The sequence below is a fragment of the Fistularia commersonii genome, chromosome 9 (assembly GCF_037954325.1).
Source record: "Fistularia commersonii isolate RoL2024-O1a breed Wild chromosome 9, RoL_Fcom_v1.0, whole genome shotgun sequence".
Taxonomy (NCBI): Eukaryota; Metazoa; Chordata; class Actinopteri; order Syngnathiformes; family Fistulariidae; genus Fistularia; species Fistularia commersonii.
In genome coordinates this window covers 7766321-7783825 of record NC_141292.1, presented here as the reverse complement: position 1 = coordinate 7783825, position 17505 = coordinate 7766321, and the positions used below count along the sequence as shown (strand labels likewise).

The 17505-nt window shown below is 38.2% G+C and overlaps 1 protein-coding gene across 9 annotated transcripts in view; it reads right to left on the bottom strand.

The window, feature by feature from the left end:
- LOC147231104 (disabled homolog 2-interacting protein-like) overlaps positions 1–17505 on the bottom strand; it is a 156430-nt gene that overhangs the window by 16061 nt on the left and 122864 nt on the right. For all 9 annotated transcript variants that reach the window (XM_086152231.1, XM_086152229.1, XM_086152234.1 and 6 more), the window contains 5 exons: positions 7964–8108; positions 5077–5221; positions 3940–4176; positions 3575–3776; positions 2560–2747 (listed from right to left, as the gene is read on the bottom strand). In XM_086152231.1, coding sequence (XP_086008357.1) covers positions 2560–2747; positions 3575–3776; positions 3940–4176; positions 5077–5221; positions 7964–8108 — 917 coding nt within the window. The remainder of the gene's footprint in view (positions 1–2559; positions 2748–3574; positions 3777–3939; positions 4177–5076; positions 5222–7963; positions 8109–17505) is intronic.

Below are 17505 nucleotides of genomic sequence, written 5' to 3'. Positions count from 1 at the left end.
TGAAACTACTCAGTGAAAATAAATACAGCACTGTAGTTTCAATATTTGGACAATTTTTGTGGGCTCCTGTGTTGCTTTGCTTGGTTCGTAGATCTTAGACTTTCATCTACTTTAACTGTTCCACCAGTAGGTGGATTTTTTTTTTTCCCTGTGTGTGATGATTACCTTGACAGATGTGATTTATCTTCCCAGAAATCTCCATTGCACTCATTCTCTCCCTTTTCTGTTCTTCTTGCTGAGTTCCATTACCCTTCTGTCCTGATGGACTTCTTCCCATCATACTACTCAATGTTTATTTTTACACTATTTTGGCAGAGGTTATTTTCTATCTCCTACTATTTCTGTCAGTAGTAAACTAAATATATGATCAAAACTTACTTTAATTAAGCAAATACAGCAGACTCTGACAGTAGGTCATACTGGGTCACCACTTAATTGCTACTATTGATCCTGAGTCCCCCATGACCACAATATATCGGCTGTCTGACTCACTGACTTCCTGTTATTCATGCTATGATGTTATCCATCTGTTTGGTGGGGGAGTGTTTACTGTTTTTGCTGTGGCAAAGTAATGTTCATCTATCTCTCCCTGCGTTGCTCATTCTGCATTCATGTTAATCAAAGTGTCACCTTGCTATTGTTCAGTCAGGGAGTCAGAGGACAGGAGATAAGCTAGAGAAAATGAGTATGTATTCATTCGCAGGTTTCATCTTGGTGATGTAAACAAGCAGGGTTGACGCTCTCACACTGTCACGGCCTCATCTGACAAACATTAACTGAACTGCAAGAGATAACACAGCACCTAACTTTGAAGGACATTGTGTGCAATTATTGCTTTTAATTTTTACGGCAGCACAAAAAACACTTCCTCTGCGCATCTGTATACAGAGCACAAGCTGTACAGATTTGCTTTTACTTATAATTTTGGTTTTGTTGCTCTGTATTCTTTGACGGCTCGGCTGAGTAAATCTAAAAAATGCAGGACAAGTAAAGGATGAAAGTGAAAAGCAGAGGAGTTGAGAAAATAAGGGTTCTATGTATGGGAAGTTCATATCAAGAGGAGACATTGTGATTGTCTCAATCAACAACATGAACTTATTTTCACATGAATTGATTTCCATCAAAATCTTTCAGTTAATTTGCTTTGTTTGTGTTTACTCATGTGCACTTTCGGTGCAGTTTGAAGTACACACTGCAGCCAAAAACTTCCAAATTCAGGTGTATGTTTCTTCTCCTGTTTTGACCCAGTTTGTTGACCTAAAATAAGATTATTTCAGACACCACCCAAAATGAAAAGCACTAGCGACTGGCCAATGCAAGGCTAATACCCACTTAGAGTTGGCCTCCATGTTTTCAGTAAGAATAGGCATTCGGTAGTGACTTAAACTGGTGAGATCCAAGAATTTAAAAAGTACTGGTTACCCGACAGAAATATTACAACTTCTCAGTATTTTTAAGGAATTTAACAGTTATCTTTCCTTCAGCTATCCATTTCACCAAGAAACAGCCTCTCTCCTATTTTACCATAAAAACTAGAATGTAAAAAGTACTTCTAATAATTCTAGATGGCAACCAAAAACATATACCTATACACACTGGTCTTTTTGTGCTACTCTATACAGCATATCAGCACCATTAATACAAATGCATGGAGCAAATTTAACTACATCTGCGAGATTCCTAGAAGCAGGATTTAGACATTTTCAGGATGCCCTCTATTTCAAGACACCCTTTTTATTGTCTAAATCACATTAATTAAAAATAGACGTCAGCCTGTCGCCATCCCATCACTTGATTGATATACAGGGCAGCCAGTCAGATGACCTCTGACACTGAGGTCACTAGCACAAACAACGGCGTGAAGCGCCGCAAAACTAACAAGCTAGTCAACAAGTTACCTCCAATTATTAGGCCTCGTTTTTTTTTCCCTTAAATCTAAGAAAGGTTATAAAGTTAGTGGGGGACCTGGACCAAGCAAGAAGACAAAAACTTATCACTTTCATTAGGAATTGGACGAGGACTTTTTTTTTCACGATGACATTTTCGAAGCGCGTTTGCCTCATCTGCCAGTCTTCCATCGCAATATCAAAGAAGAGCAATGTGGAGCGGCATTTTCGGACTGTTCATGGAAAATACGACACGGACAACCCGCCGAGAAGCGAGCTGAGAAAGAGAAAAGTGAAGGAACTAAAGTCCCAGTTGTCCAGATAGCAGTCACTCTTCACACAACAAACTTCAAAAGCGATAGCCGCGACCGAAGCATCGCTCCGGGTGAGTCACGTCATCGTTAATAAGGCTGTCTGGAAGCAGCTACTGTCCGGACTATGCATCCCTAGCTGATTCAATTCAGTGCAAGTCATCAGAGTGAACTTGGGTAATGACAAAAATGTACATAATTATTTTGTGTGTGTGCGCATTTTTGTTGTGGGTAGATCATTTTGACTTGGTTATTTTTTAAGTAGCTTGCATGCTGTAAAAGTGTGAGCACCCCTGGTCTAAATGTTTGATAAAAACAAGATGTATTGGACACAATAACAGTAGATGTTAAGCGATGCCTACCCGGAAAGATCATTGTCTATGACCATTTTCTGCAAGCTTGTGGAGATACTGCAGCTTGCCTCAGCAGGAGGGTTGCCCATATGATCTGAGGACTGTCCGGTTGTCATTTGAATATTGGATGGATTAGACAGAGCCGTATTCACCTCCCGCAGGATCCTGGGCAGAGGTCCCAGCTTGGTGGTGGCACTCTATGATAGACAAAAAGGATGCAATTAAGGTCAAAGCCAAATACAGTTTAACTCTGGACAACTTTAGTTATGCCATGAATTGGATTTACATGTTATTTGGTTGAATTCATGTGTGCATGAAAGATATTTTCCATGTGCCAAATAATTTCTTTTATCAGAGAACACAATGAATTATAAAACAGACTGGCCAGTCTGACTGACTCGATTTGTTGTGATTTCTGAATTATTAAAAGACAAGGTTCCAGGAAGCTGGAACCTCCCGTGTTGACAAAGAGGAACATGGATTGCACTTTTATCAAATTATTACCACCCCTATCTGCTACTGGAGCTAATACAGATGTCTTTCTAAATCCATTATTATGCCTTACCAAGATTCTAAGCCCTCACAGTGTTTCCTCCTTGTGCACTGTTTATATAATGCAATAATAAATTATTGATCGATGTGAGATAAACAGCCTTATGCAGTCCAGGCACGATACAAATCTGAAGCTTAAAATAATTGACTATCTGGAGCGAAGAACATTTTTTTCCTTCTTCTGTAAAAACAAGAGGAAATAATATATGTGGTTTATTAATCAATTTTCTGCACAATACAGAGACAGAGACAAGAAGATGGTTTTGCAATGCACTACAATATTAGATGCAGCTTCTCCTGTATAGCTATAAGTTTATAACAATTTCTGGAATCTAAGGGCTCTTAAAAATTATAAAATAAGACCCTAATACTTAATATTAAAATAGCCTTTTACTCGAGTGTGCAATTGTGTAAAAATTTCAATACAAAGTAGTTGTAGCACAATTTACATGGTGTTGAGAACTTTCAGTACCTGGTCCATCTGGGACACCACCTCAGAAAGGAGGGAGTGCAATGTGGACAGTTCCCTGCCAAGGTCGATATACCCCTCAAAGCCTGCTGTATTAGAGATCGTCTCGGGGTTGGAAATTTCAAGTAGGAAGCGTTGCATGTTAGTCCACTCATGCTCTAAGAACTGGTTCATGAAGGACATGTACTCCTCTTTGTTACCAAATCTAAAGACAAAAACGGTACAGGAAAACAAGGTTAATTTTAAAAATTATCGTTAAACTACTAGTTTATATCTTTAAAGTTGGAGGTGGGACCATTGATAGACACACGCTTGCACGCACGCACTCACGCACACACACGCACACACACACACACACACACACTCACTTGGCAAAGTTGGCCAGGTTTTGAGTGACTTTTGCAATGAGAGTAAGTGTACGTGCTGTGCGATCATCTGGATACTCCTGCATCAAATTGAAAAGCGAAGGGGACATGATGGCTGGACAGAGGAACCGCAGGAACAAGGATGCACTGATGAGACGCTCACTGATGTCCGGTCGACCCCGGTTGCTGCATTCTTGTCGCCATGAAGCAAACACCTCTTTTAGTTCTCGTGGAAAAACACTGAGAATCAATGGCAGGATAGATGTTGCTATATTACTTAGAGCAAATGACAAGGATAACAGGATGAAAAACAACAAAACATAGACATGGATGTTTTTTTGTTTATCGTTGAAATAATTGAAATTCTCACAAAATGTCTTCCATCCGTGAATAAACATGCAATTCATTTCAGGGCCATGGTAGCTTAAGAAAAGTTAGTTTTTTTGTTTATGTAACAAATTTCTGTATTTACACCCCCCCATCTCAAAAATACACCATTACGTGTTTTCTTTGGAGAATCCTTATCAGGAGAAAAAATTGGGTTGTTATTTTGTTATTTTTAAGATTCAATGTAGAATTTTTAAATTAAACGTGGCAGGAAACAGCAACTTCAAATGTTTTCATTTTTTCAAATTGTATCCTTGGACCATATTAGAAGTAACACATAATATATAAATGGTAATGAGACTGAGTTGAGAAAAAAATATATCAATTTAAAACAACACATCAATTAAAAAAAACAAAAGCATACCTAAAGCCAAAATAAAAACATTAAGTATGAGCAAAAATTGATTGCAAAATAAACGTTATAAAACAATATAATCCCAATGACTTTTAAAAAAGAATGACCTCAGGCATTTTTATACCAGAAACACCTTAAAAAGTTTAATCCTGGGAGATGTTGATAAGAAAATAAATAAAAATAATGGCATTATTCTCTTGTCATACTTGTATTGTATTATAGAATCTCATGCAAACTCAACATTAATCGTGATTATGTTTTGATCCTGGTATGGGGCACAGTACTTGTCATTAGTAAGTGGCCCAGCATTAAAGAGGAGCAAAGATGTTTCTGTTGCTTGTGTGGAGTCTTCCCCAGGACAAAATACAAAGGCTCTTAATTTGTGTTCCACTATTCACCAGTAGGAGTTGATGATTTTGCAGAAGGCGAGTTCACAGCACATCTTTAGATTACTCTGATGTTCTGGTAGATCCCCCGATGAACATTTCGATGGATCCACCTCACAGTTCTCATCTGACTCATACAAGGCCTTGATGAACTCGCCTATCAAAAAATAAAGAATGAAAACAAAAAGTAAATTGTTATGTATCATTTGAGCGTGTGTGCCAAATAGTAGAAGAGCGGATTATTGTTTTTTGTGAAGGGGTTGCAAAATCCCGCAGAGCTGAGATAAGATAGTGGGGAAATAAGTCATCAAAGACAAAGGCAGATGGTGTTCATTGGTCTTTAGAAACCCAAACTAATAAACACCAAGCTCAAAAGGCTGATCCACAGTCATTCGTAAGGCATAGACTGATTTTTCTTGTGTTTGGCTAATTGCTGTCTGAGAGCCTGCGCCACATTATCAGCCAGCCTTGGCTACATTTTTGTGAAAGTTTAGAATGTTGGTGCACAACTATGAGCACCAAGCGATGTATGTGCAGGTTTTAACACCAGAACCTTCCAATGGCACTTTCCCAAGTGTAAGCACGTTTTTATTATACTATTTTTGTAGTGGCTATTACACAAGGGCTCACATGAGACTTATTCAAATTATTGATGGCATGTTGGATTGATTGCAGGATGTTTCCCATAAGTGGCTTGAGGTAAATTTAAAAAAATAAAAAGATGGGATGAATGCAACCTTTTTAATCAGCTAAAGCTAACTACAAATAGAATAGCATTTAAACATAAAACCAAATGGGATAATTAACTACCCCTTTCCTATTGACAGAATTTGACATCTTACCCTCACTGCCAGAGGGAGAGTTACAAAGTGATTTGTGTGCAAGAAGCAATGAGATTTCATCAAGCTCCTTGTGTTGTAGGATGCTGCAGCAACAGTTTCAGATTAAAAAAAAAAACTGAAAAAAAATGCATTTACTTTATTGAAGTTGCAATAACCATTCTGTACACATATAACATATAGAATGATTCACAAAAATATACAGAAAACAGTTAGGTTTCAATCTTTGCAACATCTACTTTTATGTTGGACCTGTTAATGAGCAGGGACCAAAGCTCATGGGAAAAAAATGGGAAAAAAGACATAAATATCAGAAAGTGTCCGGAAATTTTGAAAGCTTGTTTAGATAGTTTTGCTCACTGTGATTTCAGTGATTCAAAAGCATCCCGGATTGTTTTTCAAGTGCAATCCAAATAATTGAAATCGGGACAGCAGTTTCTTCAGCAGTCTCAAAAGGGACTTGGGTGTTTTTGTGTTGCCCCAGTCTGACTTTCAAAGATTTCAATAGTTTAGCCAGTCATCAAACATCACAAACTCCACCAGTGCCATGATGCATAATTTACCAGCCTGCAATATTAATCCAACTCAACACTGAGAGTCATGCAAGTAAACTGTCTGCAGTGCCTTATACAACTGTGTTTCTCACTGCCAAAAAGAGAGGTGCATAGAATGGATGGCATACACAAGTTGAGCAGTAATGTAAACATTTAAAGGGTAATATACTTGAAGAAAATGGCAGTGTCTGCTTTTTTCAACTAGGACTGAGAAGAACACAGGGTCTTCAAAGTCCTAATGTTGGCAGCACTGCAGGTTTGCAAACATGTAACCTAAATATGGACCAAAGATGAACCTTCTTTCAGGACTGATTTGTTATTCTTGTTTTATTTTGATAAGTTAACAAATAATCATTTACTGTGTTGCATATCCACAAATTTATGTTTATGTGGTTGCATGGTTTTTGAATTTAGACTGGAAAGCAAAAGGGATGAGACTCAAACGGCAAATCTATGTGAGGTAAAATGTTATCATGAACTTCATAGAGGACCTGTTATCTGCAATGCATGGGACTTTTTCATTTTTGTGTAAGTTTGGACAGCAACAGCCCCTCCAAGGCTCCTCCAACAAGACTCAATATTCTTATCAATACAAGCCTGATTCCAAATGTGGTGAAGCTATGAACTCTCCTGCCTTAGGCTATCATAGCAGAGGCCTTCCAGACAATATCAAACTCAACTTGCTGTTGGCAGAATACATGGGTAAATCCCGTACATTAATTATTTTTTTTTGCACGTGGTGGCTGCACTTGCCAACTACAAGAGGTGTGGGGTTAAGGACATTTTACAGAAGATTTTCGAGAAGGATAGGTTGGCAACCAAAATGCATCCCAAACTCTATTAATTGCTCAATATTTATAGATCATTTCAACTGCAGGATCATAGATACACTATTAGGTTAACTGGCTCATTAGAGAAAACAAACAGTTTGCGTTAGGATCATTCAATATCAATTCCATCATAATTTAGCTTCATTTCTACTCTAATCTGGCCGCTGTTTTGCTCCAATACATTAAAATGGTAGAAATTTGCCACAACAGGCTCACATAACCCCCCCAACCCCCCAACCACCCCCTCGCTGTGTGAGAAACTGGAGTACACAATCACTCATAGGACAGCCTGAGCCTGCAAGCACCACATGTCCAGCCATTGGAGTCAGACCTAGCGGAGATTTGACAACTGTTCTGCAAACCCCAAATTCCCATTTCGTGCAGTTTATCGTGAAATGTTGCCAGTCACAGATTTAATGAGGCAAAGGCAATGTTTTAACAACCAATCAGTAGCAAAGGCCCCAGAAAACTGTCAATGTTAACAGAAGTGTAAATACCTGTTCTAATTGATGTAGTACACTTCATACTGTACCCATAATGGCACTCTTCGTGTCACATTCCAGTGTCACTGGAACTAATGGCAAGGTTAACTAGCATTTTGAAAACTAATCAGGCCTTTCGAAAGAGTAGTGAATAACTGTATAGCTGCTCTTTCAAAGTTCCGCACACCACTTACCGAGGGCATCCTGAAGGTACTTTTGTCCGACCAGTTTTAGGTACTCCTCTATAGCCTTCGTTGCTAGTGTATTCTCTCTGAAGATGAGGTGCTCGTTCTCCCCGCAGCGGTCTACCTCTGACATCATCAAGTCGGTGAGGAAGTCCTACAGAATAAATTGAAAATCAGTCAAAAGGACATTGACACATAACTCAGTATATAACTCAGTACATAACTCACACTGAAGAATGGTGCCAAATGAAATCTATACCTTCAGTATACTTCTTTAAAGAAATTAATACATTGAGAGGTTTTAATAAATCATTTTTGATTACCAAGTGATCATTGACAGAGATAATGAAAATTTCTCCCCTGTAATTTCAGACACTGTTAATCCCACCATGCAACTGGGCTTTTGGGGACTTATTCTTACATTCTGTTTTTGCCTGCTTTTAGGAAAACAACTTTATTATGAGAATGACTTATAAATAAATGTAACAGATTATATGATTGATAGATATGGCCTACTAATAAGTCATTTGTCATCAGCACCAGTACGCTGCTAAATTGATAATTCTGTATGGTGCTGGGTAGTTTACACACAATTGCCATTTAGAGCTATACTGAAAACAGTCCACTGAGGGAAGATTGACAGAGGGAAGGGGAGTCAGATGGAGGGAGATGTTAACTGAAAAAGGTGAGCAAAAAATTCTATGTTGCTCTACAAAGTTCATAGAGCTATTACTAGGAGTGATCCCTTCATCACATCCACATGTAGCAATATAGCAATTAGATAAGCATTTACAACAACTGAATAACATTGATAATAAAATGGTCTTCTTCTGGAGGTCAGTCAGCCTTGACGCAGCTGGGTATCACTATAAGTCTGAGTATCACAATAAACCTCCATCAGTTAACTAAATGCAGGATAGAATAAAATCCTCTCTCAGTTCAGTGTCATAGTGGATTATATTTTATGAATTACAAGCCATTACGGTAATACAGGATTAAACAACAGGTCTATTAATCTAGTCCTTCAGAGTTGAAATGTTCTGAAGCTCAGATGGTCTGAGTTATATTCAGATGCCCCCCCAAAATACCCAAAAAATGTCTCCTTTTGCTTAGAAGTATAAAAAGATGATCTTCACACCTGTTTTACTGCAAAATGAAAAACCATAGACCGCCAAGGGAAATAAAGTTTATGTCAAGTGCAAAGTTACTCAACAGCAAATACTTCTGCCTAAAATATAGTTGTCTCACATATCCCATTTAAAATCTATTTGATTGTCATGCGATACCAAGTTCACGTACTGGTATTTATTTGTTTTTGGTAAGAGAAGTCTTTCAAAAGTGATCATCATGGGGACAATATGAAAGTGATTAGCTTGAGAAAAATAACAGGTGAAGAGATACATTAAAGCTCCCAACATTTCAAAGTATGAAAAGAGAGATAGAAATGGAGCCATCTAGGGATGAATCATTCCCCCTGTTAAGATCCCTTCAACAAATGTCTGGGTGTACTCTCATGCAAGTCCCCCGGCATCTTGTTAAACTAGGGAATGCAGCGTAGCAATGAGGAAGAGGAGAGGCAAGTGACAGATGTGCAGAAAGGAATAGAAAAGAAGAGACAGAGTGGTGGTCTTTATAGAACAGAGTGGGAGGCGGAAAGAAAGTGACACAGCCTCTCAGACAGTTTCTATAGCTGCTGCACAAGCCTGTTATCCAGCTAATCAAAGGTACACTACAGGGAGCCAATCATCCATTGATGTGCAGCGAAAAGAAGCCTTTTTGGTTAACGCATTTGCACATTCCACACAAGTATCGAACTCCCCCCCACACACACACATACATGCACACAAACTTACCGAGAAGATGATCTGAACTCAAGTTTTACAAGTGTGTTTATCAATTGGAAATTTAATTGGAAAAAAAAAAAAAATGGAGCTTTACGTGTTACTCACTTGTGGTTGTGAGGCTAATTAGACAAATTTGGCAAATTAGGCAAATTTGGTTTATTAACAATAAAGTTGACTTAAACTTTAAAAGTTATAAATGATTATGATGCAAATTTAACTTCCACCATTAAATAATTTTCCACTGTGTGTAGACTTGAGATACTTTGTTGATTGGGTTCTTTATGTACTGAAGTATAAGGTATAAAGATTTTATTATTTTTCTCTAATGGTGATCAAACTATTTTTGACTTAAATATTGCTCTCTCCTCAAAACTGGTTATCAAGAAAATGAATACTAGTTTTGTAAATGCTCAGTGTTGTCATGACCTGACCCTTGTATTAGCTACATGTCTAATCTATGAAAACGCTTTCAAGTAAAGTCAAAAACAGGAATTCTGATCAATTTTAATTACTTCATGACTAACTGATAAAGGAGAAGCTCAAGGTTATTATAAGAAAGTCATGTAAAATTGAACAAAAAGGATACAACACTTCAAGGCTTCAACGCCCAAGGAACCCTGACCTTTTGTGGTGCATAAAAAAACATTCCGCCATTAAAGCAGGGGTCTTAATTTTTTTCTTTTATTGGATGAAAATGCCATCCCAATTATGAACTTTCCTTTAACCCCCACCCCTCTGTGATTCTCTGCCTCAATCCTCCCTGTCCTTTCTGTGCAGCACGCCTTATGTGGTCAGTGAAGCGAGGCCAATCCAAGCCTGATTAGAGAGGATGGTAGGATGGAATGGAGGAGAAGAGACACAAAGAGGAAAATTGAGGGGGAGACACTGAAGTGACCAATAATAACAGAATTATGTTTGTTGATTCGACTCATTCACCCATTCTCACTGCACTCGATCAGCGGCTCTATGATTATCAGAAGCATTGATTTTGGATGTGTGGAGCTGTTTGTAAAACACACAATGGCGTAGTGACTTTTGAGGGGTCAGAATATGACTATTGCTGTGTGGGAAAAGTAAAGGCTGCAACTAGGAATCTTTGAAACCTAAAGTTGCCATCCACTACTGTGTTATGCAGCAGACATGAAAATATGTTTTGTAAACTGTCACAAATGTCTTAAGTGCCAAAACCAGAGATAATCTCAACCACTTGTCTCACAATCAATCAGGACTGAAAAAACATGTTATGTTGCTCAATAGATAACTGGTTGTTCATTTTATTGTGCGCTGGATGTTTTAAGTCAAAATTTTAATTTGACTACTATTTATTTGGATAGATTTTGATTTGATTTCCAGTTGCAAGCATCCCCTCTGTAATAATATATATCTTCATCAAATTTATACCCACATGAATGAGGATTGTAGGATTTATTTGCAATTTGTATCGTATCTGATATGAGTCTACAGTTATAATGACTGTCCCTGAAGCTCTACAACTATGTAAACACTGGAGCTCATAGTGTTTACATAGTTGTTAGTATTGGGCTGTTTTTTGTTTTAGTATGTTTACCATCCACATTTTGAATTTCAGTCTCTGAACGTTACTACTGCAATTACTGAAGTGCAAAATGACAAACATAAAAAAAAAATTGATGGGAAAGGAATAATTGAAAGTATGCTGCTTTTAAGGATGTGGAAAACCTGCTTTGGAGAGCAGTCAGCTGTGAAACAGTATATATGTGGTTTGAAGTATTGGGCTAAACCACAGCATAGTACCAATTATATATGTTTTTTCCTTTTTTTTAATCTAAGAAATTATGTCCTAAAAGGAGACTGGAGATTCTTCCTTCCCCATCATGTCATCCATTAGACTTCTCAATAACTCCATCAGTCTAGCCCCTCCACCCCAACCCCTGCCTCATTGCTAATGAGGTGAAGTAGAACATTCTTTGTGTAGGTGCCACATCTCATCAGCTAAGCCATTTCTCAAAAAAATCCTACAGCTGCAATACATGGGGCACTCAGATAGGAGGGTGATATCAAAATGGAGTCAGGGTTGATGGCAGATCAGAAGTAATAAATAGTTTGGTGAGGAAAAAACACAAAGCTCCCTGCAGATGAGTGTAGTGTATTTGCCAGAAAAAACTCATAATGTCTTGTCTATTGCACTGCTTTGCACAAAAAACTCATCACCGCTAAGCTCAGCCTGTGTTTGTACAGTGCTTACATCTCAATCCAGCAATATTCCACTGCACAGTCAGCAGACACCTCTGGTTTTGGAATTGATATAGATAAACATGGGCTGTGACTAGTGTCTAGGAAGAAGAATCTGCGGCATGATCTGGAGACTCATTCCCAGCATGTCATCCGCATGAACACAGATGCAAATAGGGCTTGGCTTTGTGTGATGTCAATTCTAGATGTGCTATGCCTTGCGCGTATAAGACACAGCTGAGTAGATGTTTGGGTAGGAGTTGCCATGATTTAGCCACTAAATCATGGTAAGTCCTATGTACTATAATTGGTAGCCCCACAAGCACACATGAATAATTTATTCATTAAAAGTATGGAGAAATGATAGTTTTCTTGCTGAAGCTAAGCCAATACATTATAACAAAATGGGCTTAGAATATTTTTATTTTTTCCTATCTAACTATGGTAAGATAAATACCCTCCGACGGTCAACTTCACATGTTTGCTCTTATTATGAAATGTAGCCTAAGGGGACCACATCCAGTGTCTCTCTGACCCAGTCCCATGCCCGGATAAATGCTGAGTGTTGTGTAAGGAAAGCATCCACCATAAAACCTGTGCCTAAACAAAATATGCCAATCAAACCTGTGAATCTTAATAACGTTAATACAGCCGCCATTGGTAACGATCACCTACAGGATAGCAGTGGAAATTGGGCAAATGTGGGTTGAACAAGGAGATAAGGAAGACGTGTTTGGAAGCAGAGAGAAGAGTAAAGGCAAAATCTGGGACTGAGAGTGGGGACTTTGAATATTGCGATGATGACAGGAAAAGCTCAAGAGTAGGTTGACATGATTCACAGACGGAAGGTGGATATGCTGTATGTTCATGAGACTAGGTGAAAAGGTAGCAAAGCTTAGGTGCAGGTTTTAAGCTGTACTATCATGGTATTGACTGGAAGAGAGATGGACTAGGAGTTATTTTGAAGGAGAGGCTTGATAGGAATGTTCTAGAGGAGAAAATAGTGTCAGATATACTTATGAGTCTAAAACTGGGAATTTTAGGTGTGATGCTCAATGTTGTTAGTGGTAATAACCCACAGGAGTTTGAGGAGAAGTAGACTTTCTGCAGTGAGTTTGATGAAATGATGCCGAGAATCCCCAGATGTGAGAGTGGTGGTTGGTGCAGACTTCAATTGACATATTGGTGCAGGCAGTAGAGGGGGCAGGTTTGGTATTCCGATCCTGGGTACCAAACCTGCCCCCTCTGACAGAAGGTGGTGGGCTTTGCAAAAAGGATGGAAAGGGCTATAGTAAATATTTTTTTTCCAGAAAAGACAGGAACATAGGGTAGCTTACAAGAGCAGGGGTAGGAGCATGTAGGTAGAGTCCTGATGATACACATGTGGAGGCATGGAAGTGTCTGGGAGAATGGAGAAGTAATGTGATTGTGCCCGTTTGTAAGAGTAAGGGAGGTGTGCAGATTTTTCAGATGATACTTCATACTTTTTACAATTTCAGAGTTTATTTAATTTATTTTTATGTGTATTTTTAGCCTGTCATTTTCTTGTCCTTGTATGTCTTGCTGCTGCTGCTAAAAAAATTCCCCGGCATGGGATCATTAAAGAACATCTCATTTCATCTCATCTCATCTCAAGTGCGGTAACTGTGGAAGGATAAAGTTGATGAGCCATACAATGAAGGAATGGGGAAGAGTAGTGGAAACCTGACTGAGAGCAGAAGTCAGCATTTGTTAGCAACTGTATAGTTTCATGCTTAGAAAGAGTACTACAGATGACGTATTTGTTTTAAGAATGCTTGTAGAGAAGTACAGAGAAGGTCAGAGGGAGTTGCCTTTTTGGACTTAGAAAAAGCATACGACAGGGTGCAGAGAGATTAACGTTTTTTTTTATGAGGAAGTCTGGAGTGGCAGAGAAGTATGTTAGACTGGTGCAGGACATGTATGTGAGATGTAAGACAGTGGTTAGGTGTGATGTAGGTGTGACAGAGAGGATCTAGGAAGTGATGGGACTGCATCAGGGGGCAGCTTTGAGCCCCTTCTTGATTGCAGTGGTGATGGACAAGCTGACAGATTAGGTTAGACAGGAATCTCCATGGACCTTGATGATTGCAGATGACATTGTGATCTGTAGTGAGAGCAGGGAACAGGCAGAGGACAGTCAAGAGCGGCAGTGGTATGCTCTGGAAAAATGAGGAATGAAGGTGAGTTGCAGCAAGACAGACTGTATGTGTGTGAATGAGAGGGACCCCAGTGAGACTACACAGAGTGGAGATAAATAAGTTGGAGGATATTCAGCACTTAGGGTCACCGGTCCAGAGCAGTGGAGCTCGTGGAAAAGAGGGAAAGAAATAGGTTCAAACAGGTTGGAATGGGTAAAGAAAAGTCCAGAGTATTATGTGGTAAAAGAATATCAGCCAGAGGGAAAGGATAGTTGTCCAAGAGATTGGTAATGTTGTATGGTCTGGAGACAGTGGCAATGAAGAGAAGACAGGAAACAAAGCTTTATCAGACATGTTAATGGTGTCTGTAAGAGACGTTTTGTTTAAAGGTAATGGCTATTTTTGCATCTAGACTGCATATAGAGCTAGCATACTTAGTCTATATTTTCTTTTCCGTAAAATAAAAAAAAAAAACATGTTCATTTGTGCATAGATATGTCACAAAATTTGCAAAACAAGGCTATTACTGTATTGAACCCTGAATCTAGCAGTGAAAACAAAGACAAAATTGACAGTGTCACCTGCTGACCTGGCTTTCAAGGCTGAATTTCTATGGTAAAATATGGGAGAAAAAACTGACCAGAAGACAACATGGGACGGTCAGCTGAAATATAATTTATAGTTAAATGTCTCAATAGTTTTATAGCAAGGGAATATAATGAGAAACATGCATGAAAGAAAAATATGACTACATGAAAAAGTCAATTTTTGATTTTACTATTTGAAACTAAGAAGAAGTAAATTAAAACTATTTTCACATGTAATCACACTTTTATATTGTCTTTACAAAACAGTTTAAAAACAAACAAAAACAATAAAAAACCTTATCCAGTCTTATGAGGCAAGATCAAGATTGATAAATCTGAGATAATTTTTTTTTCACTTTTTAAATTTTAATTTTAATAAGAGATAATTACCTGCCACTCATCATGGCGGGGACACTGAGTGAAGGGTCGTGTTCCCAGTTATTGAAAATGTCATTGGTGAAAATTTTGGTAAATATCCTTCAAACTGACTAACTGACTGTTGATCATGGGGATAAAAACAGGAACTACTCCAGCCACTCCATCCTTCGTCTCCTTATCTTTCCATCTTTTTTCCTACTCTGCTCCCTCTCCCTGGAGACTGGTGGCTAGTATTACAGTGTTACAGCCTGCAGCTCGTCCTATGAGGGTCACATTGGGTTGACAGAAAAGACTGTTGGGCCGAGTGGAAATTGAGGCAGTTTGTCCCGTTGGCACAGAGGCGTGTCATTCAAAACGAAAAAGGGAGAGAATGAAGCTCTGCTGATTCAACTGTGAGTGCATGAGACTGTGATGAAGGTTGATTGGAGGGGATCTTACATTAAGTGTCGTCAGCTTCTCAACTTCTTGTTTGTTGATAATCTGTTCACGTCCTCATTTTGTGTCTGTGTGTGTTTCTCTAATATGTAATCAGTTTGCAACATCCTGTAATAAGCATTTGTTTATTAATGGTTACTTGAACATTTCATCCGGAGCTGACGATATTTCCACTGTCTGAAAATGCGATTTAAAATAGAAGATAGGTAGAACATGTTTCTGATATGGTTTCTCTGAAATCAACATCAGGCTTTCAACACACGTGAAATCTGAATTTTGAACTGTTTTTAATGGGAGTTTTCATGCTTTTAAACATTAGTCCAATCAATTTCATGCTTAAAAGTTAGAAGTGTCTTCCCTCATTTTAGAATGCACTTTTGCAAAAGGGCTGAACTCTGTCATGTAGCAATACATTTTTTTTTTTCTGCTGATGTTGATGGCAATTACTTAGGCTTAACTTGTACTCATCGGGATAATTTGCCTTGGATTCACATTATCCAAAAGCAGAACACAGATTTGTCAATTTATGTCACTTAAACTAGTATTTTTTTCTGTTCAACAACTTGAAAAAAATCTATTCTGAATATGTCAAACAAATCTTAAACAAATCTGCCTTTACACTGCCTTTACAGGGAGTTATCAAGGTGAGAGACGAGATAAGAAATAAGTATTATCCTGGAAAGTCTTTTGGCACTTATGTTGCCAAGTCTTTGGTTTGTTTATAGGTGTACACTTATCACTGCAAATGTGCCAATTTTAAACAATTCACCTTGACCAGGACATTTCATGGTCATCTAACAAGTTTTGAGACATTTCTATAATGCTGTCATCGTTTTTGCCCTGCAGCTGGAATAGGTTTCTACCATGGGAGTCTGGTAGATTAAGCTGTCAGTAAAAGATTAAGATAGATGAACAATTGCATGACTATCAGTTGTCATGACTGATGCGTGTATATGAATGTATGCATGCATGTATGAATGAATGCACAAATGTTTTCGTTTATTCAGTTGTTGGTGACTTTATCCTGGATGGAGTATAGAAACTGAACAGCCCATCTAAATGCAGAGATGGAACTGCCCAAGCAAAAGAGAAACAGGATGATCAAAAGCAACTGGTCGGAAATGTTAACGGATGAGGTAGCTTAGATAAACCTGTCTTGGGAATGAGGGCTCTGTGTAATACCAAGAAAGAAAATAACCTATTGCCCTTGCCAATGTAATTAGTTTTATTTGTGCAGCTTTTCATTTTATACACCCCTGGCTTTGTTTGTGTTATATCTTTTAAAAGCAACTCAGGATAGAATTGAGCTGGAAGAAAAGTTATCTTAGTACCAACAAAATCGTCAAGAGATTTCTAGATTCATGTGCTCAGAATGATTGCGGAAATATTTTTCCTCTGTAGCTTGGCGCTGTTTGGCTCACCTGTCAGTAGAAATTGATTTCTCTAAATGCTTTCCCATTCCCTTTATCCTTCTCCTCCTCGTCTTCAGCTTTATTCTCTTTAGTCTATTCTTTGACTATTTTCATCCTGCCTTCATCACTGGTGCTCACCACACTAGGCCACCGGGGAGAGTCAAAATTAAACAAAAATGTTTTTATTCTCAAAGTCTGTGAACATGAGGTTCTGCCTCATTTGTACACATTTTCAAAATAAAATATTAGGGAGAAAACGAATAAAATTTTATGTAAAAGGCAAACTGATCGATTGTCTCATGCAATTTAATCAGAGGCTGAATAAATGTTAACGGCAACAAAATACCACCATATTCTTCTTTTAATGGTCTTCTTTGGTAGTTTGGATTTCACTTTGAGTAACTTGAAAACCATACTAATATCCAAAAGGCCAATATCTACCATTTTTAGTGCCTTTAGGCGAAATGAATAAATGAATGAATGATTAAAATCATTAAATTTCTTATGCCAACATTTGTCTTCTTT